Here is a 27773-nt window from a genome sequence, read left to right as displayed (position 1 = left end):
TGCACATATGTAGACCTGAATGTATCCTGTGAGCTCAGACCTGGTTCTCTCACTTCCAACTGGGCATTTCCATCCCTAGACCTCCACCCTCATGAAGTCCAGCCAGGCAGGTCTCCCATTCCCCATTCTGAGTGACAAAGACTCATTCTAGCCATTTGGCCTTTGCTTATGCAGATCCCCCCACCAGGAATGCCTTTCCTCATCCAAATCTCGCCCCGCCTCAGGGCTGTGCTCCAGTTCTGCCTCCTCTCGGAAGTACTCCTTTCCCTGACTACAGCTCTGCCTGGTACTCCACCTGGCCTCTGGCTTCTCCTGATTTCCTAGGACAAGTTCTCCCTCTCCATGAAAAGTGCTCCCATCCCACCCACAGTAAAGCCTAGCTCAGGGCAGGACATACAGCTGGTGGCTAATACCTGCTCGATGCTGATGGTGGACTAAATATGGAGGTTATTGGTAAGAAGCCTTGTCTGGGAACCAGGACACCTGGGTTCCTGTTTCAACTGTACCATGGATAAGCTATGTGACCACATTAGTGATATTTCTGTACCCCTCAGAGTCCTGTCTTTTTTTTTTTTTTTTTTTTTTTTTTTTGAGACGGAGTCTCAGTCTGTCACCTAGGCTGGAGTGTGCAATGGCACGATCTCGGCTCACTGCAACCTCCGCCACCCAGGTTCGGGTGATTCTCCCGCCTCAGTCTCCAGAGTAGCTGGGATTACAGGTGCGTGCCATCACGCCCACCTAATTTTTGTATTTTTAGTAGAGACGAGGTTTCACCATGTTGGTCAGGTTGGTCTCAAACTCTGACCTCGTGATCCGCCTGCCTCAGCCTCCCAAAGTGCTGGGATTACAAGTGTGAACCACTGCGCCTGGCCAGAGTCCTGTCCCTTTAAGGTGCCAACTGCCCCTGCCCCTGGACAGAACAGGGCAGGGTGTGAAGAAGCAAAGGGAGGAAGACAGCCCTCACCAACCACCCCCACCCTGGGACACAGCATCCTGTGCTGACCCCTCTGGGTCCAGGGCTTCGCCATAGTCCATGGTCAGTATCAAGGTCCAGGCAGGGGGCTGAGCTTACTGACACTGAGAGTGATGATGGGCTGGAGACATCAGCACTCAATCCAAGCTGGGACCCCATCACCCCTGTCTGGTCCCATCAGTTTCTGGGTCAGCAAGGACATTCTAAGATGGTTCAAGGCCCCACCCCACAGCATAGCAAATATATTGAAACATACATCCCACAGAAATAGATATAATTTTTCACTTGTAAAATTTTTGCAAGAATTTTTACAATTTTGCTTTTGAAATTATGTGGCTCTGAGAAACCATTTAGTTTGCATTTGGCTATGATTTATCAGTCATCATGGTGTATTCTTGGGAATTCTGGCAAAATAAAATGGAACTGGAAGTTTTTCAGATGTAATTAAATTCTTATAAATACTAAATTTAACAATGAATGAAAATGGCATGCTATGTTTTACAGGCATTTAATTAAATGCTTATTGGTTTTGCTTTCGATGTTCTTTTTGAATTCTGAAGTCAATACCTTTTCTAAGATCTCACTTGCTATTGTGGGAGCTTGACAATTGTACAGTGGAGATCTGGCCTGTGGTGAGAGGCAGTATGGGGTAGGGGAAGCTGGGGCACTGGAAACAGGCTTTCTGGAGTTGAGTCCTCCACCACTTCCTAACTGTAACTTTCATCAGGTTACCAATCTCTCCATGTCTCAGTCACCATCTTTAGAATCAGGGTAACCAACACACTCTCCTACCAGGGCTGTTGATAGATACAACACATTTAGAACAATGCCTAGCAAACAGGTATGCTATTATGATGAAAATATCTGATGGAGAAAAAGTCAAGACTCAGCCAGCATGAACATCCAGCCCAAGTCCAGGGTCAGGACCAGGGCAGTTATTTTGGTTCCAGTAAAGATAGGGTGGAGGTCAGTACCAGCATCCATCTGAAGTCTGGGTCAGCGTCAGCACCAGCTTGGGGTCAGGACTAGAGTCACGTCAGTGCCAGCCGGGGGCGGGGTAGGGTCCAGGATCAGAGTCAGTGTCTGGCTGGGGTCGGAGTCCGTGCCAGAGTCTGGCCAAGCTCTGGGGTAGGGGAGTGTCCAAGTTCAGGTCCACCCAGGGGCTGGGGTAAGTACTAAGGTCTAGCCAAGTTCTATGGTCAGATCTGGGAACAGAGTCAGTATCCAGGTGGGGTGGGTAGGGGTGGGGTCCGTGGCCACATCCAGCCCCTTCCAGGAGGGCCCGTGCTTGTGGGAGTTGGCAGCAGCGGGGCCACTCACCGACTGGACGAGCAGGGCTCCCACCTTCTGCTGAGCATGCCAGGTCTGCATGCAGTGCCGAACCTGCTCCAGGAATTGCTCGTGGTGCTCCAGGAGCTCGGGGATCTGGTCGAAGATCTCGTCCACCAGTGAAGGGTCACAGAGCACGGAGTTCTCTGGCTGCTTCAGCGGCTGCATGTAGCCCTGAAGGACCCACAGGGTCGGTGTACACTCCCTCAGAGATGCCACCCACACCCCACCTACACAGGGCCCCTGTGTGAGTGCACACAGAATCACCAGGGCCTGCAGCTCAGCACCCTGCCTTCCACATCTCCCTCATGAGACTAAGAGCTCTAGGAGGGAGATGGGAAGATCTAAGCTCATGCCCTCATCACTGAGCCCAGGGCCTGGCACAAGATGGGAGCAAAGACGCTCAGAAGAGGTTTGTTTAATTTGTGAACAAGCAGAGCTTGGAATGAGGAAAGCAAGATGGGGCTCCTTGAAAGACCTCCCACCACTAACTCAGCAAAGATTTAGTGAGCACTTACTACGTACCAGGCACTGTTCTAAGAATTGGGAGACAGCAGTGAATAAGAAAGACCACAATCCCTGTCCTGATAGAGCTTAGGATCTAGTCTGATGAAACACACAAATGGAAGAAATTTTTTAAAATATCATATTTCATCAAATCTAAGAAATATTTTATTTTATGATGAAGTCTTGCTCTGTCACCCAGGCTGGAGTGCGGTGGTGCGATCTCAACTCACTGCAACCTCCGCCTCCCGGGTTCAAGTGATTCTCCTGCCTCAGCCTCCCGAGTAGCTGGAATTACAGGTGTGCGCCACAACACTCAGCTAGTTTTTTATATTTTTCATAGAGACAAGGTTTCACTATGTCAGCCAGGCTGGTCTCGAACTCCTGACCTCAAGTGATCCACCTGCCTTGGCCTCCCAAAGTGCTGGGATTATAGGCATGAGCCACTGCACTGGCCATTATTTTATATTTAAGAAAAACTGGTTGCCAATTAAATTATGATATGCTACCAATTATAGAACGAACCCTGATTTAGGGATATTAAAATGTGAAGACCACGAGTCTCAGAATGGATGACGTGTGGAAATCTCGTAGTCAGTTAAAAGGCAATAATGCGGCAGAGCGCGGTGGCTCAAGCCTGTAATCCCAGCATTTTGGGAGGCCGAGGCCAGGCAGATCACCTGAGCTCAGGAGTTCGCCACCAGCCTGGGCAACACAGTGAAACCCCGTCTCTACTAAAACAGTAAATTAGCTGGGCATAGCGGCGTGCGCCTGTAGTCCCAGCTACCTGGGAGGCTGAGACAGAAGAATTGCTTGAACCTGGGAGGTGGAGGTTTCAGTGAGCTGAGGTCGCGCCACTGCACTCCAGCCTGAGCGACTAAATAAATAAATAAATAAATAAGGTGATAATGGTGTGAAGATAAAGCAGGGAGGGTCGTGGGAGATCACGAGACCACATGGGAAGTTACTGGAGGCTCTTAATGACACTCTCTGAACGCTGTTTTACAGATTTCAGATCTGCTGGCCAGTCTGTGACTAAAACTCCCGTTATTTTACGTCAAATCTAGATGCAAAGATGCTCCCCTAGCTTTAATAGCCCAGCTCAGGGGCCAGTGCGCTTGTGGAGAGGTCGCCCTCTACTGGCCCTACGCTGTAACTGCAGGCTAAAGAAACAGGAGGGTGTTGTTTGAAAAAGCATATGTGATGTTGCAATAACATTTATATTAAACATTTTTAAAAATCTGGCTTGTTTTGTAAAACAAGCTTGAGAAAGTAAAGCTCAACAGAATCTTCTCTCTTAGCTGGGGATTCTGAAAAGGCTGGGATGATGGTGAGGAGATAGGCAGGCAGTCTCCTACCCACAGGTGAGCCAGCTCCTAGGCTGGGTCAGGGCCCGCTGCTCCACAAGGAGCAGGAGCAGCAGCTAAACCGCTCACCTCAGGGTCCCAGCACCCCACACAGAAGTGGGCACACAGCAGGAGGAAAGAACAAACAATGACTGAGAGCCCAATACGGAACCTGGCACAAGCCAATGCCCCATTCACTCACCAATGCTCAGCCCGCCCAGCACTGGGGCACCTCACTGCACAGACCCCCTGTGGGGCTAACACGTTGAGTGGTGGGAGGCAGGAAAGAAGCACAATAAATACGTAAATTACTATACAGCATGGTGGAAGACAGTGAGTGCTATGGAAAAGAGGAGTGGGATCAAGGTGCCAAGGGGAGGGGGGCTCGTCAGGGTGGTCAGGGAAAGGGGCGTTAGCTTCGAGTGTTAGAGTTGAAAATAGGCTCAGAGGGTGAGGGTGACGCTGAGGAAGGGTGTAGCCCTAGGACCTAGTTTCTTTTTTTTTTTTTTTTTGAGACGGAGTCTCGCTTTGTCACCCAGCCACCCAGGCTGGAGTGCAGTGGCACGATCTCGGCTCACTGCAAGCTCCGCCTCCCGGGTTCACGCCATTCTCCTGCCTCAGCCTCTCCGAGTAGCTGGGACTACAGGCGCCCGCCACCACGCCCGGCTAATTTTTTTTTTTTTTTTTTTTAGTAGAAACGGGGTTTCACCGTGGTCTCGATCTCCTGACCTCGTGATCCACCCGCCTCGGCCTCCCAAAGTGCTGGGATTACAAGCGTGAGCCACCGCGCCCCGCCAGACCTAGTTTCAAATCCTCCCTCCTTCTGGCTCCTAACTTCTATTTAACTTCTTTGTTCATTTTGAACACCTGGCCTGCAGGAACAACACTTATCAATTAGTGAGGGCAGTGATCGTGGAAGTTAACACTGGGACTATGGAGTCCAATCTCAATTTGAATACCACTGTGCTCCAGGCAGTGCAGACTAGTGGGTGACAAGGAGAACCCAGAGTCACAATGACAGGGTTTCAACCCAGGGTGTGGCACTTCCTAACTCTGTGACCTTGGACAAGCAGCTTTACTTCTCTGTGTCTCAGCTGCATCATCTGCAAAATGGGGTTTATAGTCAGGCTTATATGAACTAACTCACTGTTCTAACGCATTCAGAACAGTGCCTGGCACATAGTGGGCACTCGGTGAATGTCAACTAATACCACTCACTAGATGGATGACCCTGGGCAAGTTTCTTAAGCTCTGTGAGTCTTCGTTTCTTTGTATACTTTGTATAAAGAATATAATATCTACCTCACAAGGTTAATACAAAGATTAAATGCAACTTTTTACCATGCTTGCAGAGCTGCAGGCAGTATGCTAAATTATAAACATGTCTCTCTAATTATCTGCACTCAAGGCAGGTCTATTATTATCCCCTCTCTACAGATGAGGAAACTGAGGCAGAGACTAGTTATGTGACATGCTCCAGGTCACACAGCTGGCCAGGAGATGGAGCCAAGTTTGAATGCTGGTGGCTTGGCTCTAGAGTCATGCTCCTGACCTGGAGCCAGACCTCAGTCCTCCTCCCACACTCCAGGGCTGCCTCCAGGGACGGTCCTTGGGTTCATGTGACATCCTCCTGTCCACCTCCACCTTGCTCACCCAACACTCTGGCTTCCTCCACCCACAAGTCCTGCACCCTTTCCCAAGTGCAGCCCTGGATGGGTTCAGGAGATTTGGCGGAGGTAGAAAGACATGCCCAGGCCCTGCCTGCTCCCAGCTCTCCACTGCTCCTGCCTCCTGCCTGTGAACAGGCATGGGTGCCGTCATCACCTTTTGTTTTTTTGTTTTGTTTTGTTTTTTGAGACAGAGTCTCGCTCTGTCACCCAGGCTGGAGTGCAGTGGCAGGATCTCAGCTCACTGCAACCTCCGCCTCCCGGGTTCAAGCTATTCTCCTGCCTCAGCCTCCGGAGGAGCTGGGATTACAGGTGCCTGCCACCACGCCCAGCTGATTTTTGTATTTCTAGTAGAGATGAGGTTTCACCATGTTGGCTAGGCTGGTCTTGAACTCCTGACCTCAGGTGATCCGCCTACCTCAGCCTCCCAAAGTGCTGGGATTAGAGGTGTGAGCCTCCACGCCTGGCTCACCTTTAAGTCTTCTTGATGGGAGATAGGTAGATTAGCTACATTTCGCAGGCAAACTTGAGGCTCAGAGAAGGTGAGGTGATTAGGCTAGTATCACCCAGTGAGGATGCAAGTGACTTAAACCCTGGACTGTCTGACCCTAATGCCTCCAGCTCTCACCTAGGGGATGGCAAAGGACCCCCTCAGGCCCCTGCCATGTCTACTCCTCCTGCCTGGCATTCTGGCTGCATCCCTCCTATGGCTTCCTTGCGTGCACAGGAAAGCCCAGCTCCATGCCCAGCAGGCTTCCTTCCTGCAGCCACCCGGCCACCTCTGGTTCCCTGCTGCTCTAGGTTCCTTCCAGCCTCCCGGCCTTTGTCCCTGACATACCCTCTGCTGGGAGCCATCCCTCCGGGCTCTCTCTGCTGAAATCTACCCACCCTTCAGATCTCAGCTAAACACCCCAACCCCAGGGAAGCCCTCCCTGACCCCCACACCAGGGTAGGCCTCCTTCTGTGTTCTCATTTCCCCATGCACTTTTTAAAAACAATAAACAAATGCAATGTATTTTATGGTAAAATATATATAATATAAAATTTACCATTTTAAATGTACAGTTCAATCGTATTAAATACATTCATAATGTGTGACCATCCAGCTCCAAAACTCTTTTTATCCTGTAAAACTGCAACCCTATACCCATTAAATAGTAACTCCCCATTCCCTCCTTTCCCAGCCTGGCACCCTTTCCCTGGCACCCACTATCCTACCTTTCATCTCTGAGTCTGACTACCCCAGGAACCTCATGCAAGTGGAATCAGACAGTGCTTGTCCTTTGAGACTGGCTTCTTTCACTTGGCATCGTGTCCTCCAGGCTCATCCATGTTGTAGGACGTCAGAATTTCCCTCCTTTTAAGGCGTATCCCTGTTGTGTGTAGGTTCTCTGTGTGTGCACTTCTGCATCACCACATGTCACTGTGTGTGATGTCTGGCTGGTCACTGTCGGTCTCTGCCACAGACCGTGAGCTCCAGAAGACAGGCCCTTACCACTAATGCCCCTGCACAGAGAACACTACCTGGAGCGTAGAAGGGGCTCACCGTGGATTTGTGGAGTGAGTGAATGAATGAATGGTGAGTGAGTGAACGCTCTGGATGTTTCCATAGGGTGAAGGTTCTACCTTTATCCTTTGCTGTCACTCTGCCCAGCTAGCTTGGGCAAATTCATCCTCAACGGTGACTGCCAGGCCCCACTTCAGCTCAGGTCCACACTCATCCAGCCCCAGGCCATGTGTGCATCCCGGCTGTGGGCCTTCCCAGGTTCATGTCTGAGCCTGAACTCGCCACCTTGCTCCAGTTGTGCTTCTCCCCTGGGCCCCACCTATCCGAGGCCAGGAGTCCAGACATCATCTTGGGCTTCCCCACCTTGCCCCCCACATCCAACCAGTTACCACACCTGGCCTGACCAGTTCACCTCCTGAGTGTCTGTCCTCAGCACTCTCTTCCTGTAACCTCTATCCTTGCCTGATCTCAATGGCCTTGACCTCCTCTTCTGCCACCCACCTTCCCAGCTGTCAGACAGACTTCATGAAGCATGAATCAGGCCACATACCTCCCCTGCTCAAAGCCCTTTGCTGATCATCCAGGGACCCTGGCAGAATCTACTGCCTCCGACTGGTGTTCTAGGCCCCCACAGTGTGGCCTCTGCCGACTCCAACAGCATCGCTATAGGACCAGTGCCTTGTGCTCTGTGCTGGCCATGTAGACCTCTGAATGTGCCAGGCCTCACTTGGCTTTGCAGTGTGCCATTGCTGCTGCTGAGAAGATAGGTCTCGGTGGAAGCGAGCACCTACTCCAGGAAACCTCCCTGACCCCACGCTTAGCAGGTTCCCCTCGATGTTTCTAGAGTGCCCATATACTCCACTATGTACTCAGCAGGGCGGTGAGCTCTTGTGGCAGGGGCTGGTTTCTCTTATTCATCCCTGTGTCTCCTGTACCTGGAACAGGGCCTGCACACAGCAGGTGCTCAATACTGAACTCTATTCAACTCATACTTCCCAGTCAGTGAATACAATGGAGGGGGCACACCAGAGGGAGTTCACGGATCTGAGTTCAGGGTCAGGGTTGCCAGGGGGATGGGACGTGAAAGAACAGCAGGGTAGGGACGCCTGCCCTGGGGTGGCCTGGCCCCTCTGCATTCTCTCCTGCCCGGGAGAAGGCTTCCTCCTTCTCTGGGATGGCCATGCTGGGGGTTCTCCATGGAAAGGCAACGGTTGCCAGGAACACGGCTCTCTGGCCTCAGTCCCTTGTCCATGAAAGGGGTTTGCTCACACACATCTGACAGACTCCTAGGCTCAGAAAGGCCATTCTCAGGGGAGTGGGCCCCGAGCCCCACCTGCATCAGGGTGCGCAGCGACTCCACATATGACTGCTCTGTGTCCAGCAGGGTCATGGCCACGTGCTTCCGCATGTCCTGTGGGGACAGGAGCAGAGGGTGAACAGGGGTCTTGTTTCCCCCAGACCCCATCACCTGTAGCCACGTGGCACCCAGAGAACCCGCCCACATCCTCTCCCTGCCCTCCTGCCCCTTCCCTCCTGCCGCCCGGGGCTCCCAGCTGTTCCCCCGAGGCCCCCAGGCCCTCCACTCTGCCAGGTCTTTGCTCAGCTGCTCCCCCTGCCCCCCACTTACACCTCAAACACGTGGCCTTGCACAGTTAGGTGCTCACTCCTCCGCCCCTGCGCCATCCACCCCCTTCTTGGCTCCTCTGCCTGGCTATTGAAAAAGGGTCTTTAAAAAAATCAATAACCTTTCACATTGGCAAAGAACAATGCCTCCAGGCCAGCACCCACTCCAGCTGCCAACTCTGAAGACCCCACCTTCAGGCTCAGCGCTATGGGGACATGCCCACCTGGCTGGGCTGCCCACCATCCCTAAGAGTAGACACCACCACCCTGCTACAGAGGAAGACACTGTGGACCAGAGAGGGGAAGTCAGTGCTGAAGGTCACACAGCTGGGCAGTATCAGGGTTCAGCCAGTCTCAGACAAGGCTGGATCCCAATTCTGTCATTTAAAAACATTAACTAAGCCCTCCTATGTGCCAGGCACTGTTCTAAGCATGACATATTATTCAATAATCCTGGCCACCCTGTGAGGTACATGTTATTATTCTCTTCATGTTAGGGAGGGGAAAAAGGAAACCCAGACACCGATGCCTCCATCCTATGGATCTGATGACCTGAATTACTGAGTCCCCAAGGGGTCACACAGCCTCTGCACCCACACCCCCAGGCACAGGGTGCTCATCCCTGTCTGGAAGGCCTTCTTTGTGTTCAGCCCATGGGACTGAACTTACCTGCTGCTCCTCTCCACCAGTCTCTACACCTCTCCCCCCATATCCCCACCTCCAGGAAGCCTTCCCAGATAGCACCAGCCCCAACAACTTCCCTTCTCTGGCAGAGACTCCACTCCAAGTCCTAGACCCCTAGACTCCACTCCTGACCCCTCTAAGGCCCTAGAGTGATCCTGGGCAAGGCCCCTAATTCCTCTAGGCTCCAGATCTCTGGGTTATTCTCCTCTCTCCCCTCCCCTCCCAGGTCTCGGCTTGGCCTGAGCATCTGTGGACCGTATCTCGGGCTCCTGCCATCAAGGCCTACTGGTTTCAGCAGGTGCTGTGCAGACGGCAATGCCAGGGTGTCCATGTCTGTGGCATCCCTCCAGCCTCCACCTCTAGTCCTTCAGGGTAGGAACTCAACCAGTGGGGTTGTCCTGGTCACTGCTTTGCCCAGGGCTCATGTCTTAGTGGACCTGAGCCCAGGCCTGTCCAGCCTGCCTGACCCAGCCACTGCTCCCCCTCTGCTTGTGGCACACCCACGTCAGATCCCTTGCCCTCTGACGAGGGACTCAGGGGCAAGGCCTATCCCCACAGTGTCCTATAATGAAGCACACTCAGAAAAGCGAGCTCCCATGCTAGGAACTCAGTGGTGGGGGTGCGAAGGACACCCCTTGGGGCAGGGAGGAAGGGGGGCTGGCTCTCCCCATCCTTGCCAGCCCACCATTGCCAGTCCTGGGCTCTGACAGGTGGGAAGGTACCTCAGAGCCTCCGGAAGCGCAGACCAGAGCCTCAGAGCCTCTGGAGACAAGCAGACCATCTATCCTCGGTACTCCTGTGACCTCTAAAAAATCAGGGCAGCTTCCAGAAGGAGGCAGTGCGAGCAAGGCTCACTGTAGGATGGAGACTTGGGAGAGCGTGGAGGGCCAGGAAGGCCTCCCAAGGACAGGCCCAGATGCCTAATCCTGCCCTACCCCACTCCAGGGACATCTCAGCACCCCACAGACATGGTCTTGCTTCAGCCTCACACTCAGCTCTGTGACACAGGTGTTGCCATTTCCACTGCACAGGTGAGGGGTCACGTCAGAGAGGTGACATGACTTGTCCAAGATCACACACACACAGCCCATGAGTGGCAGAGCAAGGACCAGGGTCTCTTCAGCCACCTCATGACTCTCAGGGCCCCAGCCCCTGGAGTTCTCGCCCAGACTGACTGGGCAGCCACGGGCCACAGGTCCCCAGCACTGCCCTTACTGGCTGTGTGACTGTGGTGTCACCTAACGGCCCTGTTTCCACACTCTCTTCCATGAAATGGAGCTAATAACCCCTCCCTCCCATCACCGTGAAGGCAAAGGCGGCAGTGAGCGGAGCAGCTCTGTCCACACGCAGCAGGTCACCAGTGTCCACCCTTTCTCCCCCTCAGTGAGACGGCGTGGGGAGCTCCCTGACAGCAGGGCCAGGCCAGGCGCGGCCCTGGGCCCCTCAGCCACACTCCCCCGCCCACACAACGGCCCATCAGGCCCAGCGGGCACCACAATGGTCATGGTCAGGGAGGCTTCCTGAGAGGCAGGGCTGGCGCTGTGCCTGATGCCGGGAGACTGGGGTGACACGGGGAGGCTGACGCTGCAATGCCTGCCTCTCTCCCAGCCTTCTCCCTGCGGCAGAGCACAGTGGCCTGTCACTCAGCTGTCAAGTGAAGACACAGAAAACAAGGCCAGCTCCCTGTCACTGTGCGAGCAGCCCTCCACACGTGCCCAGACACAGGTGTAGTGTGCGGGGGTTGCGAGGGTGGACAGGGGAGGCAGGAGGCCGACAGCGCAGCTGTCAGCCTGAACAGCAGGCCCACCTGTTCTGGGCGGGACAACCCTTCAGACCCAGCCTCCCCACAGCGCCCCTCATCCCTCACCATCCCCATCCCCAGACCTTCGCTACACTGGGCACTGAGGTGGGCACTGGGGGATACAGCAGGAAGACAGAGTCACTCTGGGATGACTGGGGCATCACAACCCAAAGACTGAAACCCTGATGGGCACAGTGTGAAGACACACACGAACACAGAGACGCCATAAAGGCAAGCCGCCCCACACAGAAATAAAAAACGCAGCCAGGTCACGCAGCTGAGAACCAGGCCCGCCAGCTCAGAGACTTGAGGCTGTGGAGAGACACATCACAGCTCGGGGAGGGGACAGAACTACAGCCCCCACTGGGGCCGGCCCAGAGATACACAAAGACAGGTTAACAGCCCCAACAAGCCTCCCCTCCCCTGCAGGGGTATGCACACTGAGCGAGAACGGGGATGCTGCTGTTCCCACCGCAGCATGACTCCTCCAAGGGCCAGCAGGCCCAGCGGCAGGGGGAGGATGGCAGTGGGGGTGCAAAACTGACTCTACCTTCCAGCACACACATACACCGGGACCACCTCAAGCCTAAGAGGAGGGCTGGGAAAACCTCTCCTTCCTGAGCCTGTGGACCCAGGATACCACTGGCGACAGCCTCGGCTTCTATAGGCACTTCTGCAAGAGGAGTGCCACCAGGCCTTGACCCTCATTGCCCTGCCAGCCACACCACCGCCTGCCAGGGTTCCTCACCCTCAATCTCCAGGTCTCCATCCCCGGTCACAGAGAGCCCCTGCGCCCCATGCCTCCCCTCCCCCCACCATCTCCTGGGTTGGCTCCTGGATCGGCTGAGTTCTAGGCCATGGCCCAGGTCCCTGGCTGCCCCTCCCCCTCCCGGTACCTGGGCCTCCCCAGGCTCCTCGGCATCAGTGCTGCTGCCCCCGGCGGCCTCCCCGGAGGCGGCGGCTGGGCCCAGATCGCGCATGTCTTCCAGCGCGATGGTGAACTGGGCCAGGGTCTTCACCATCTGCAGCATGCGGCCGGCCCGCCGCCGGGGCGGGGGCGCCGGGGTGGCGGCGGGGGCGGGGGTCGGCGCGGAGTCAGGGGCCGCCTCCCACTCTCGCTCCCTAAGGGTTCAGCCCGGCCGCGGCGGCAGTCGCAGTGGCGGTCGCGGTGGTCTGTTCCAGCGTCGATCTGAGCGCGGCGGCCCGGCCGGCGGCGGCGCTGTTGCCTCCTCAGCGCCTGGCTCGCCGGGCGCAAGCGGCGCCGCTGTGGGAGGAGGGTCCCCGCCCTCTCCGCGCCGCCCCATCTCCCCCAGCACGCTCTGGGCTGCCCTCGCACCCGCCCCTTCCCCCACGCGGCGGCGTCCGCTCACGGACCCATCCCCCGCTCCAGGACACAAGTCGGCGCACACCCGTGGACAAAGGCGGCAACATGTACTTTCTGTCCGCACCTGTACCCAGCGCCGGCACACGCCGAACGCAGCTCCCACCGAGGAGCCACGGAGCACGGGACACACAAAGGGGCACGAACACACCTACACGGAATAGGCCACGTTCATGGAAACCTGCCCTCAGGCCTGGACCCGTATGCACAAGGGCGTCAGGCCAAGTGCACCCACATCAACACGGTCCCTTACAGACCTGAAACTTGACACACATGAACATGATCCATCGTTGCGCCCAGACAAGTGCTTGTGTTTACATAACTATTGCCGGCAGAAACAGGCACATATGTCCAGGCTCGGACATTTAGAGATGTGCACACATACACATCCCTGGTCTTCCACCCAAGGGAGGAGCTCTTGGGCCTGAAGGAGGGCAGCTCTCACTCAAATCACCCACCTTGAATCATCCCTACCCCTGCCCCGACCCAGCTTGGCCTGTGTCCTATACCTGGGACCATCTTGGAGGGTTCCAGTCCTGTCCCTGTCCATTTGCCCCACCCCTAGACTGCTCCCATCCCTAGACTGTGCTCTCACCCCTAGACTCTGCTCCCATACCTAGACTGTGCACCCCTAGACTGTCTCTAAGCAGGATCCTCACAACCTGTTGCTTGCAAGCCCAGAGTGACAGCAGAACCCAACCTAGACTCAATCTGGACTGAGGGGTGGGGGCGAGCAACCTGCTTTTGCACCAGCTCCCACCCCGCAAGATGGAGGGAGGCTCTGAAGCACCCTGCAGCTGTGCCTCAGCCCTGGCCAACTTCATGCTTTTTAGTGTGCTGCACCCTGCCACGCTCACCAAGCCCCCAGCTGACTCCTTCTCCCAAACCTGCTTTCCCCTGAGTTTCCTGCACAGTGGACATCCCCATCGCTCAAGCCAGGCCCATCTGTCAACTCCTCTCATCTCCTTGCTTGATGTGCTCCAGCCACTTTCGTTTTAACTTCCAGAAACTGACCATGCTCTCTCCTGCCTCAAGGTCTTGGCCCATGCCTTTTCCCTCTCCTAGTAATGCTTTTTCTTTTCCTTAAAGACCACTTTTGGGCGGGCGCTGTAGCTCACGCCTGTAATCCCAGCACTTTGGGAGGCTGAGGTGGGCAGATCACCTGAGGCTGGGAGTTCGAGACCAGCCTGACCAATATGGAGAAACCCCATCTCTATTAAAAAAAAAAATTACAAAATTAGCCGGGTGTGGTGGCGCATGCCTGTAATCCCAGCTACTCGGGAGGCTGAGCCAGGAGAATAGCTTGAACCTCGGAGGCGGAGGTTGAGGTGAGCTGAGGTTGCGGTGAGCTGAGGTTGCAGTGAGCTGAGGTCGTGCCATTGCACTCCAGCCTGGGCAACAAGAGCGAAACTCCGTCTCAAAAAGAAAAAAGACCAGTTTTAGTGCAAATGTCACCTCCTCAGGGAAGCCCTCCCTGATCCTCAGATTAGGTCATGTGCATCTAATTTCTGCTCTTAAAGGCTCTCAGTTTTCCTTACCTTAACCATGTATTGCAGTTCGTAAATATACATTTAAGCAATTACTAGATTGAAGCCCGTCTTCTCCCAGGAGACTATATGCTTCCTGAGGGCAGCATCCTTGTCCCTTTTGTAAGCCAGGGCACTTATAAGGAAGGCTCGCTTAATAAACAAGCCCCCAATAGCTCTTCCTCCTCCCTTCTCCCCACATGCCCAGCAGTTACTGACTGACAGGCAGACCAGCCTGAACAGCTCTCTGCCTCTCACCCTCCCAACTGGATGGATTGTGGGCTTCCCTGCAGATGGAGCCTGCTCCTCCTCTTCCTCCTCCCAGGGCTAGGCATGCAGGGGGTCTGGAACAGCCAGACCAATTGACTGAGTGGTGGCTTGAAAGGGAGGATGGACAGGCCTGTGATCCAGTCCAGACATCCAGGTCCCACAGCACATGCAGAGTGGTGGTCTGAGGGCCCCAACCCTGGCTCATTGCTTGGTCACTGAGGATACTTAACCCACATCTGGCTTTCTCTCAGGGCACCTCGTCCCCCATCTGACCCTCTCAAGCTACACAACCCTGGGCATCAGCTTCCTCTGAGTGGCTGAGAGGCAGTGTGTGGCTCAGGATTTAGACAGGTGCATCCATTCCCTCACTAGCTTCAGTGGGATGGGGCCCTGCAGAGATCAGTCCACGCTTGTTGGCCTCCAGGAGCACCCAGACAACACAGGGCTTTTCTCATAGGGCTCAGCAGAGGGAGTCACTGCTGCTTCAGGGGAAAGTATTCAGGGAGGGCTCCTGGAGGAGGCATGGCATGAACAAGGTCCTGAGGTCAAGAGATCCACAGGCATATGGGTGCCCAGAAGACAAGAGTTCACTGAAAGGCCCTGCCACCAAGAAGGGGGCGGGACTTGGTGCCAAAGGCACTGCTTGCTGCTGCTGCTTCATTAAGGATGACTAATCAGATCCAAGCCTGTTGTCTTGGCAATGGAGTGGGGCTGGTGGTTGGGGGAGATGAAGCAAAGAGAAGGAACAGGAGCACATGGGTCGGTCGCTGAGGCAGGGTTTCCAGGGGGAGCCCCATAACAGCACAGGCATCAGAGCCCTTCAGGATGAGGTCAGTTGGGGTGGGGGCTGAGGGCACCAGGCGGGCCACGGTACCCCTATGCAGATTGGTTCTGCTATTGTTCCTCTGAGCTCCTGTTCTGAGTGCTGATTTTATTTTCCTTTGGGGTACGTGCAGTTGTATAGAATGAGTGTGGCTCAGAAGAGTTTTTGTAAGTATACAAGGTGCTTAGTGAAGGCCTACCCAGCCCTCCTCTCCATATCACACACCCCACCATAAACACCTCTTCTCCCATGAAAGAGCCACACTCTCACCTGCTCCTTAGTCAGGGAAGGCAAGACAGAGAGGAGAAAAAGGGCTCTGCTCTACAAGAGTACCACCCCACTCCAGGAGGGGCAGGCTAGGGGTCCCAGCTCTGTGGGACCACCTTTCTACCAGCCCTGGGGAGCACCTAACCCTCCCTACTTCTGCCCAATCTGCTGACATCTTCCCCATCTCTGAGGGAATCCCAATACCCTGACTACCCGTCTCTGGACACACCACCCAGTCTGAGCCCACCCACACCTCCTGCATCTGGGCACTGTCCACCTGGGGGCCACCTGGTCCTCCAGCTGGTGCTGGACCAAATGGGACCAATGATGAGAAAGGCTAGACATAGGGATGAACAAACAAATGGACAGATAACCTATGGTAATGGCTAAATAAATGAAAGGATGAAAGGATGGAATCATGATAGATGAATAAATAATAAATTAATGGATGAACAGATCAATGACAGTCATGAATACATGAATGAATCCACAGATACATGGTTTAATGGATGAGTAATCAATTACATTTTAATTTTATTCATTAGTTGATTAGTTCAATAAATACTTATAGAGCACCTACTAGATGCCAAGCACTGTGCTGGGGATTTAAAGGTAAGTAAAGAGGTCTGTGCCCTACTGGGCACCACAGTCTACACAGGAAGACAGGAACTGAGAAAGAAATGGCAAGCATGCTGCAGGTAGTGAAGGAGAAATGCCGGTTCTGGGGCAGCAGGACTCATCAGGCTCCTGGGAGTGGAGGCACAACCCTATTAAATCTTTGTCAAGAGAGTGCCTGGGCCCCAGAGCTGCCCAAACTGGAACACTAGGAACCCCATAATCTCAGAATTGCCACACCACTAATGCTGTTTGGACAATTCTCAGGGGCCAGGCACCCTATCATCACTTTACACGTCCTGGCTCCTTTAATCCCCACAGCAGGCCCACATCAAGAACTCTATTATTATTACTCTCCCTTCTTACAAACTAGGAAACTGAGGCTGAGAGGTCACCTGGCTGGTAAGAGGTAGAACCCAGTTCTACCAGCCACCTCCAGGGCCCAGGCTCCTAAACCCCACCCTCTCCCCAGTGGGGAGAGCCCCACTCCACCTCCCCTGGCCTGGTGCACACAGCTGGGCTTCCCCAACCCCCACCTCCCTGGTGCGGTGGTTGCCTTTCTTCAGCCTCCTTTGTTCCAAGACAGTGACATGAACAGATTCTCCTGAAGGTTTAGGTTCTATACAAAATACCATCCACAGGCAATGCTAGAGTCAAAGAAGATCCTCTTCCCTGGGAACTCGGCCCTGGCGAATGGCCCAGACAGACTGTCTGATGCTCCTGACCCCACCAAAGTCCACAAGCATAGGGCTGGTACGGGATGTTCCCAACCTAATGGGCTATCCATTTCCCTGACAGCCGCTGCCTTCCTCAGGTGCTCAGTTCATCGAGGAGATGAAGTTCCAAAAGAGGGACTTTTTGGTGTAGAGAGATTAAGAAGGCAGGCTCTGGAGCCAGAGAGCTCAATCCCAAATCCTGGCTCGGCCACTTACTGGGGAAGTGATCTTGAGCAGGACACTTCACTTCTTGGGGCCTCAGTCTCTCCATCTGTTCCTGCTTGAGGACTCTGTCTTCTTCTTCCCATCCCCCTATCTTCTCTCCTCTCCTCCCTTCCCCCTGCCTCCCCTGGCCAGGTCCTGTTTCCTAGAGACCCTCCCTTCTGGAAAGAGGAGCCTCTCAAGGCTCCACAGAGTTCCCAGGCCTCCCAGGCAGCTAGAAGGGAAGTGTCCAAGCCACAGGGCTCCCTGGGGACTGGCTGCTCAGGGTGGGCTCCATAATTCTGGGGAATGTGCTTTGGGAATGGGAAAGAGAGCTCCTTAGAGCCTCGGGATCTTCCTGCTATAGGGACACTGCCCTGCTTAGGTGGGTCTGTGTATGCACCTGGGGTGGGATTATGAGTGACACGACCTGTGTCCTCTCTGTGTGGACTCCTCTGTGTGTCTGTGTACACTCCTGTTGGGGTCTTCTGTGGACATGTGACTGCACAACTGGTGAGGGTGATGGTCCATAGGGTTCAATGGCAGAGATGGAAAGTGAAGGGGTCACTTCAATAATAATAAATGGGCATGGTAGTTCACACCTGTAATCCCAGCACTTTGGGAGGCTGAGGCAGGAGGATCACTTGATCCCAGGAGTTCAAGACCAGCCTGGGCAACATAGGGAGACCTCATCTCTACAAAAAATACTAAAAATAGCCAGACCTGGTGGCATGCACCTGTGGTCCCATGGCTACTCAGGAGGCTGAAGTAGGAGGATCACTTGAGCTCTGGGATGTCAAGGCTGTAATGAGCTGTTTTCCTCATAATCATCTTCAGGTAGATTGTATGTTTTGAAGATAGCTATCATCTCACATGCTTTTTTTTTTTTTTTTTTTCTTGAGACAGGGTCTCACTCTGTCACCCAGGCTGGAGTGTAGTGGCGTGACAGCTCACTGCAACCTCAAACTCCTGGGCTCAAGCGATCCTCCTGTCTCAGCATCCTGAGTGGTGGGGGTACAGGCACGCACCACCACGCCCAGCTAATTTAAAAAGATTGTTTAGAGATTAAGTCTTGCTATGTTACCCAGCCTAGTCTCGCACTCCTGGGCTCAAACAATCTTCCTGCCTCGGCCTCCCAAAGTACTGGGATTATAGGCGTGAGCCACTGTGCCCGGCCCACATGCTCTTCTTACAATGTGGTATTGACTCTTCCCACAGAGAGAGGAGGTCCAGGTCCCCTCCCTTTGAAGCTGGGTAAAGCTTTGTGACTGCCTTGACCACAGAGCACAGCAGAAATGATACTATGTGACATCCAAAGCTAGGTCATAAAAATGCCATGTGCTTCCATCTTGCTCTCTTGGCTTGCTCATTCTTGAAATCCAGCCTCCACATTGTGGGGAAGCCCAGGCCACATGCAGGGGCCATGTGTAGGTATGCCAGCTGACAGGCCAGATGAGGTCCAGCCAAATGCCAGCATTAATCACCAATTTGTGAGCGAGGATGCCTTCAAGGTAATTCCAGCCCAGCACTATCTGACCACACTGCATGACTCTCAGTGAGAAGTGCCTAGCTGAGGAAACTGAGGATCAGGGAGGTGGAGGAGCCACGGTCACACAAGCAGTGAGTGGAAGAGACGGAATGTGAACCCAGGGTCCTTCATATGCTGACGGGAGAAATGAAGGAAGGGGATGATTTCTGCACAGGCTAGATTTCATCTGTTGCCCCAGAGGGGTCCAACTGGGACTCCAACCTCACCATTCCTTCCAGAAACTGTCCCTGCTGGCTGAAAGGAGGATGGAGGTGGTAGCCCTCACTCCTTATGCTGGGACTCAGGCCTGACTTCTAGCTGCTGAACCTTGCTGGTGCACTCTTAGCCCAGAAGGGACCCCCCTACCCACTGCGCTCCCAGCCCCCTCCTAGACCTCTGGGAATGAGGCGTGCTCGCTGTATCCTTGGTGGGAGCTCATGTCTACAGCTGGCTAATGTTTAGTGAGGCGCTGTTTCTCATGTATTATCTCATTTAGTCCTCACACCAGTCCTCTGAGTTACGTATTCCTGTTATGGCCATTTTACAGATGAGGAAACAAAGGTTCCAGGAAGCAAAGCAATTTGCCTGAGGTTATGAAGTCAGGATGTGGCAAAGCTGGGATTTGACCCCAAGTAACTGGCATATCAGAGAAGCTGAGTGACCTCACCAGGGTCACGGAGCGCATTAACAAGGAGTCAAGCCAAGCCCAGAGCACCTTGAATGAGAAGGTGGGAGGCTGTATTCTCTTCCATGGATGGCTGGGAGTTAGATGGAAATAGGACGGTCTCAATGTCTGCTCCCTGCTTTCTACAACCAGAAGATCCATAAGAGCAGAGACCAGGTCTCTTGACATACAGTAGGTGCACAATACTTATCTATTGACTGTCTTGCTTTGCAACTTTAGCCAAATTCCTCTCCACTCTGGGATTCAGTTTCCCCCTCTGTAAACAAATGGGGGAGGAGGAAAGGTGCAGATGGATTCTAAATTCCCCACCAGGCTTCCTGGCAGAGGTGGTGGGGGTGAGGTCATGCTCAGAGGTGGAGGATGGACAGCTTGATCTTCCTCCCTGATTTCAGGCTTCAGGATTAAGCCCATGGCTCCAGTGAGGAAGCTGAAGCCCCAAGAACTGCACTTCCACCAGACGCCCACAGGTGGCAGCAGAGGCCCACATGGCAGGGGCTGTGGTGCATGTGGTTTGAATTTAACTCGTGGGGTTTTTTTTTTAATGTGGGTTTTTTCCCTTTCTTTCTTCTCTGAGATCCGCCTCCCTCCCTCCCAATTTCAAGAAGATACAGCTGGACCTTCCAGGCTGGGAAGGAAAAGTTTCTTAACATCATGGATAATAGCAGGAAGCAGGAGGTGGGGCTTGAGGGGTAGATGGATAGACAGACCCCCAACAGATGTGAAAAACATCTTAGGAGCTCAGAAGCTTTGAATACAATCATCCTCTCACCCCAAGAGGCTGGGACTGTCACCCCCATTTTACAGGCAGAGAAACCTGAACCCAGATCTTCTGGGTCCCACATCTGAGTCTGAGTGGGGGAGGTTGCCCTGCTCTTGGCAGTCGAGAAGGACCCCACTGGGAATCCCATGAGGCCTTAGGGTGGGTAGGACTTGCTAAATCTGGCAACTCCTGCTTTAGGGCTCCCAGGAAATGCACCCACCTTCCCCTATGCACACTTCTGCCTACATACTGGCCTGGCCTGTGATCCAAGCCCTGGCTTAAAACCTATGAATGAGATGACCTCTAGGGGCCCTCCTCTCCCAGCCCTAAAAGTTATTTCATTCAAAATGTCTAAACCTGGCTCAGCACCAGACTAGTGCTCAGTGAATCAGGCCCCTGTGGCCCAGGACCACCACTGTTCAGCCTCTGATTCCTGACCTGCACAGAGCACTGGAAAGCAGGGATCCCCTCCCTCTCCTCCACCCAGTTCCCCAGCCTGCAGGGAGGCTGGGATCGTGGGAAAGGAAGTTATCCAGGGTCTTTTTCCAGCCCCTCTTGTTCCCTCCCTCCCTCAGACCCAGGAGCAGGGGGAAGGGCTGCAGTCGTGTGTTGTCAGTGGGATGGGGTGTCCTGCCTCTGGCGCAGAAGATGACTCACTGGGCTGTGGGCCAGGCACCCTGGGAAAGGCCAGGCCAGCCTCAGCCAGAGCCCCAGGGAGCTGAGGCAGGAAGGAGGGGGCCAGGGCCTGCCTCAGCTGAAGATAAATCCTGGGGGCTCTTGAAGCCCCACAGCCAAAAGAGGCTGTCTTCCCCACTTACCATAGTGCCAGAAATTCTATTCATGCCACTAGAGACCTAGGGAAGCCTGAAGTGCAATCAGCCCCCAGCAGCCTACGCGTGTGACCTCCCAGCCTCTCCTCTAGCCAGGCTGGTCTCTTCACCACTGTCCAACCCCAGTCTCCTCCCCACCTCTCCACCTTTGTGTAGACTGCTTCTCTGCCTGGGCTGCCCTCCTTGCTCTTGGCCCTGTTTCAATGCCATCTAACTTTTATGCTCTGCCTCTTCCCGGAAGTTTCTTTTAAGTCCTCCACCCTCCCTGACCTATCCCTGCTATAGATCAGGGCACTGACCAAACTGCCTGATGCTAATTCCCCAATCAGCAGCCTCCTTTTTGGCATATTGAAAGACCTACTATGTGCCAGGCTTGCACTCAGGCAAGCTGCCCAGGTTCTAAGGGACATATAACAAAGTCTGTGAGCTCCAAAAGGGAGGGTGCGCTTCTGCCTTGTTCCAGCAGCTTCCATGCCTACAACAGAGGCTGGCCCACAGTAAGTGCTCAGTTCACATTTGTGAATTTGTGGATGAATGAAAGCAAGTATCAGTGTAATTAATGTGCACTGATTAGTTTAGAATGTCCATGTTCAATCCTCTCTTGAAGGAGGGAGGCAGAGAAGGGACCATTTATACGCATTTGATATATGGGCACCGAGCCTCAAAGAGGAAATGTCTCATGACCCCCAGGGTGGCAGACAGTCAGCTGAGCTAGAACCAGACCAGACCAGGCCTCTGGAGCTCTTCCACTGTAGCTTGTCCAGAGAGGCCCAACCAGCTGGGTTGCACTGTGGCCCCTACCTCTCCTACTCCCACCCTGTTTCAGGACCCAGGTGACGCTCTGAGGAAAGAGTAAGTTCTACCCATCAGTCGGTTACTCCAGCCCTGGCCCTGGGGACCCTGGCATAACCCAGAGCCAAGGGAAGCCCCCTCCCATCACACCAGGCAAGCATAAGGTGGTTAGGATGCCCAGGGGCAGTGACCATGCCCGTTCAATTATCCCTCCACCCTAGCCTCTGGAAGAAGTGGTCTCTGCCTCTGGCTGACCAACAGCAGCTTGGGCTTTTAGGCCTTACTGAATTTATCCACCAATGGTGACCAGCCCTAATGCCTGGACAGCCACAGTCACGTGTGAGTGCACGCGCACGTGCGTGTGCACAGGTGTGCGCAGTGGGTAAGATTCACAGCTGAAGGTCAGCCTGAGCCAAACCCGGGGTATACTCTCCTGAGGCCCAGGACAAGGCCACCACCGCCAGAAAGTCTTTCTGGTAGCACAGATCTGCCCACTCCCCTCCTCTGAACTTCTAGAGTTTCGGCCTTCAAAACTCAGGGTCTTTCTAGTCTTGTGATTATTGGCAATAAGTGGAACCACCCAGTACCTTAGAGTTTACAAAACACTTCCAGGGCCTAATTTCATGAGCTCTTCCGTGGGTAAAGCAAGGCTCAGTGAGAAGTCATGCGTGCTTAGGTTCTCAAGACAAAGAGGTTGGTGGGGCCAGGGCCCAAATCTCAGTGCTGGCACTGACCTGCTGTGGGACTGTGAGCAAATTGCACAACCTCGCTGGGCCTGAGGACGGGACGAGAGCAAAAGCATAAACCAGGAGGAGAAGATCTCCTGAGGGATTCCTCTGCGCTGCTTACTAAGTGCTCTGCAGGTATTATTTTAACCTCATAATAAGCCTCCTGGGTAGGCCCTATTATTACCCTGTTTTACAGAGGAAGATGATGAGGCATAGTTAAGTACCTTGCTCATAAGTTAAGTACCTTGCTCAAGGTCTCTCAAGCAGACAGGATTCCTGCCCCCCAGGAACCCCAGAAGGAAGAGGTGTGGGGTTATCTAGGAACCTGGAGAGAGGAGCATCTTCTAGCCTAAGGGAGTGACCCCGGGAGCGGCCCAGGCTCCCAGCATGAGGAGGATGCCCACTCACCCACTCAGCCTTTCCCGCAGCAGGGAAAACTGGCGACAACCTCAAGGTCCAACCACAGGAAGGCCCAGAGATTCATGCACTTACTGAAATCTTTGAAATGCTATGGAGAAGTATTTGGGTGTAACATCAAATGAAAGAAGCAAGAAGCATACATTCTGCACCATCTCAACGTTATTTAAAACACACACACACACACACACACACACACACACACACACACACACACGGACACACACATACACGGAGAAAAAGCCTGGAGGGAAATATACCAGAACATTAACACTGGGCAGGGGCCCTGAACAAAGGTGGGTAGAGGGGTAGAGCCAGAGACCACTCTCCACTGATGGCTTCCCGACCTCCAGGAAGACCACATCGGTGCCTCAGTTTCCCCATCTACAAAGTAGAGAATATAGAGGGCTTACTTCCCACAGTGCCCAGAACAAAGCATGAGTTCAACAAATATTGGCTGTTATGAATAACCAGAATCTCGGCGGGCAGGTCCCCTTAGGGGTCAGCGGTTGGCTTAAGCACCCTCCTCCCACGGCAGGCCTCCCTGGCAGCCCTCACTGGCATATCCGTAGGGCTGAGGAGCTCCCTCTCCCATGGGGCCATGGTAGCTCCTTCCACTATGGGCGCGTCTGCTTGAGAAAAAGCCAAGCTGGGCTGGACCCCTCAGTCTCGGGGTGGCCTTAGAAATGGACAGCAGTCACCTCAGGAAGAAATTTCCTCCCCCTCCCATTCAAAAATCCTTTGGACTCTGATGCTTCTGTGGGGTGATTCTCCAGGTGAGAGTTGGGAGAGGTTTTCCAGGTGGCTCTCTTGTCCCCAGCCCAGGTGACCACCTCTATCCCTCTCTCTCTCCGGGACAACAGAGTAGCATTTGTTGGCAGCACTTTGTGCCTTTTCCATTTTCTCCTTTGGAAAACAAATGAGAAGCCAGCTGAGTCTGACCTCCTCCCCCCGCACCCCCCGCCCCACGCCCCCGCCCAACCCTCCAGGCCCCCAGGGGCGGGAGGCCCTCTCTGCCTCCTCCCTGGACAACAGGCCTGGTGGAGAACCCCAGAGGAGGGGCCCTGTGAGCTGGCTGTTGCCATGGCAATGACAGCCCTGGAATTTGACCACTGGGGCCCAGGAGTGGGGGTGGGGAGGTGGTATAGGCTATGCTGGGGGCAGTGAGGAGGGTCCAGGGGCCCAGGAAAGCCAAGAGGAGCAATGCAGGGCAGGGGTCCAGGGTCTCCTCCATGGCCTCAGTTTCCCCATGGCCTCAGTTTCCCAGAGGGAGAGAGAGGCATGGGCCTTAATATCTCTCTACCTCTAATCCAAATCGAGACATGGGTAAGGGCTAGGGGTATGGGACACAGCCAGGACAAGGCCAGGTGCTCCCTTTGATGGATAGGGACCCCAGGGAACAGGGACTCAATCCAAGGTCACACAGCAAGTCCAGGGTAGTGGCAGGACTATGTTCTGGGGGATGTGGTCTGTCCACTCTGGCTTCCCTATTTTGCTAAAGGAGAGGACAAGGGTGCCTGCCTCACGGTAGGGAGAAGAGGATCCCCAAGAATGGTAATAGCGGGGCCCACAGTGCTGAGACAGCAGGTAATGTGCCCACCCCCAGAAACCCCTGGCCTTCCTGGATCCAGAGGGCTGGCAGAGGGCCTGCCCCCACCCCCGCCTGCTGTGCCAGGCTGCTGTGGGTATTTTTAAATGGGTGCCTGCTCCTCTCCTCCTTCCTGCCTGCCCACTCCAGGAAAACAGTGAATTCTGCTGCCAGCCCTCCATCCACTTGGGCCAAGCCTGAGTGGGCGCTAGCTCCACGGTCTTACTCTCTGCCTCCACCTCCAGGACAGCTAGGGTGATGTCCAGGGCCTCTTCCAGCTATGATACTCTAGGCCCAGAGAGGGGATGGGGCTTGCCCAAAGTCACACAGTACAGACAAGGAATTAGGGAATGTTATGCCACCTTCCAGTGCCCAGCAAGTTCTCTGGGGCCACTCCAGGCCCTTCTGTTCATCCCTCTGCCCCGCCCCTCCACAGCCACAGCCTCGATCCCCTCAGCTGACCTTCACACCCACCCTAGAAAGATTCTGACCAAATCATTCCTCACCTTAAAACCAACCATCCAGAAAAAAACAGAGTTGCAGCCATAACTCATACTACACACCAGGATAAATTCCAAACCGATCAAGGATTTAAATGTAAAATAAAACAAGAAAACTGAAAATACCAGAGAAAAAATATGAGAGAATTGCTTTATAATCTTGGAGGGGAAAAGGCCTTTCTAACTATGATTCCAAATCCAGAAGCAATAAAATAAAAGCTTGATAAAGTAGAACACATAACAACAAAACCTTCTGCATGGTAAAAATATAAACAAAGTCAAAAGTCAAGTGACAAATCAGGAAAAAAATATTTGCAACTCATATGCCAGACAAAGAACTAACTTCCTTAGTATTTAAAAGGTTCCTAGAAACTGATAAAAACAAAAGGCCAACAACCCAACAGAAAAATAGACAAAGAATATGAAGCATTCACAGAAACGGGAATCCATATGTCTCTTGGAGATAGAAAAAGATGCTCAATCTTACTCATTATAAGATAAATACAAATTAAAATACACTGAGACTTATCAGATTGGGAAAATATCCAAAGGTCTGAGTTGGTGGGATTGTGGGGAAATGGACCTCTTACCTACTGCTGATGGCAGACCCCCATGGACAGCAGCAAAATGAGAATCACATTTACCCTGTATCCCAGCACTCCTAAGAAATGACCTACAAACAAGCTTGTTCACTGCAGCACTGTTTGTAACAGCAAAAGACTGAAAAAACCTAAATACCTGTTAATATGTGGTTGCATACAGTTTGGTATTCTGCAAAATTGGACACCATGCAGCACAAAAAAGAATATGAGGCCAGGCGCGGTGGCTCACGCCTGTAATCCCAGCACTTTGGGAGGCTGAGGCAGGCGGATCACCTGAAGTCAGGAGTTCGAGGCCAGCTAGGCCAACATGGTGAACTCCCATCTCTACTAAAAATACAAAAATTAGCTGGGCGTGGTGGTGCACACCTGTAATCCCAGCTACTCGGGAAGCTGAGGCACAAGAATTGCTTGAACCTGGGAGGCAGAGGTTGCAGTGAGCTGAGATCGCACCACTCCACTCCAGCCTGGGTGACAGAATGAGACTCAGTCTCAAAAAAAAAAAAAAAAAAAAAAAAACCCAAAATACAAAAAACCAAAAAAAAAAAAAATATATATATATATATATGAAAGCTCTCAAAGTACTGATAAGGCAAGACCTGCAAATGATATTAAGTGTAACGAGTAAGGGGCAGAGCGGTGTGCTACCATCTGTGTGCAGGAAGGGAACAGATGATGAATTTGCTGGTGTTTGCAGATAAAAGGATTCACAAAGACACTACTAGCTGGGTGGCCTGGGGTCAGGCAGGGTAGGAAATAGGCAGCCAGTTGGGAAGGAGACTTTTTATCCTTTTGGATTTTTCCTAACCATATGAATATATCATCTATTCAAAATATTAAATATATAAATTTAATTAAAAAAATTCACCTTGCAATCGGGCCCCTACTGCCCACTCCAGCCTCATGTCTCATCTCTGAACAGCCTTTGCACCCCTCTTCTTCCTTCTCCATCCTGCCTCTCTAGGCTTCCTCCACGACTCTCTCTCCTAGACCTTCTGGGCTCCCCTGGCCTCGGGGTATCTCTGCCTCAGCCCGGACCCTGCCCTGGTGACACAGGCCTGATGTTCCTGTCTCAGTCTGTGCCTCCTCATAGCTAGGGCACCGCCTGTATTCCCAGCCTACATACAGAGGACGAGGTTCCAAGGTGGTTCCCATTGAATGAAGACTGCACCAGAGAACAGGGGGCACTGCCTTGGAGCCCCAATTTGGAGCCTTTGTCTTTGCTTTCCCTCTTCTGTTTCCACATTGGTCTCCTCTGGGACAGTTCCAGTCTCACATGTGGTGTTCCTCCAGGAAGCCCTCCCTGCCCAAATCACATTCAGAGAGGGGTAGAACCGTCCAATTCCTCCTTCAAGCCAAACCCTCAACCCCTGCTTTAGGTAGAGCGACCTCAGGGCTGGGCTTTGAGCTTCAAAGTGAGTCCCCAGCCCGAAGGAAGGTCCTGGGGTCAGAAGTCACTGGGTGACTCTGGCAACCCTGCCCCTCTCTGGGCCCCCATCTGTACGGCAAGGAACACAGACCAGCTGCTCCAGAGTCAGTGATGGGCAACTTTAAAGCAGGGTGGGGATTTCTGCTAGCAAAACTCCGGCAGAGCCCCCAGCCTGCAGAGTCCCATCCCTCCTGCATAGCCCCACTCTTTTCCTTTGGACAGATGCCCGTGGGGAACTCCAAGTCTCCCTCAGGGAGCTCAACTCATCCCCCTACCAAAGACGATTATCTGGGCTACTCTCAGTGACCCCATCCTCTTCTCTCCATCCCTGGGGCTCTTTCTCAGCCAGCTAGGTCACTTCCCTCCCTCCCTTCCAACTTATTTTACAGCTTCCCACTGATCCCCAGTGGTCTGTGGTCCAGCCCGGCCACCAAAGACATAATCACATCAAATTCTCACCATAACTCTGTAATAGGTGCCATCATCATCATCCCCATTTTACAGGTACATAAACTGAGCCACAGAGGGGCTAAGTACTAACACGTGAGCACTTAGCTTTTACAGTGAATAATTACCCAGGACTATCCACAAAACTAAGAGGAAGAGCAGGATTTGAAGCAAAGCCATCTGGCTTCAGTCTGTTCTAACCATTACACTAATCCAGCTGGATGTAAGATCAAGTAC

At 53.4% G+C, this 27773-nt stretch overlaps 1 protein-coding gene across 1 annotated transcript in view; it reads right to left on the bottom strand.

Annotated features, from left to right (window-relative positions):
* ARHGEF17 (Rho guanine nucleotide exchange factor 17) overlaps positions 1–27773 on the bottom strand; it is a 62069-nt gene that overhangs the window by 15252 nt on the left and 19044 nt on the right. The window contains exons 2-3 of the mRNA XM_032166899.2: positions 8660–8737; positions 2294–2476 (exon numbers count right to left, since the gene is read on the bottom strand). Of these exons, the coding sequence (XP_032022790.1) occupies positions 2294–2476; positions 8660–8737 (261 nt within the window). The remainder of the gene's footprint in view (positions 1–2293; positions 2477–8659; positions 8738–27773) is intronic.

This window comes from Hylobates moloch, unplaced genomic scaffold, assembly GCF_009828535.3.
Source record: "Hylobates moloch isolate HMO894 unplaced genomic scaffold, HMol_V3 SCAFFOLD_11, whole genome shotgun sequence".
Classification (NCBI taxonomy): Eukaryota; Metazoa; Chordata; class Mammalia; order Primates; family Hylobatidae; genus Hylobates; species Hylobates moloch.
Note: the sequence above shows the minus strand (reverse complement) of the source record. Positions and strands in the feature narration are given on the sequence as shown.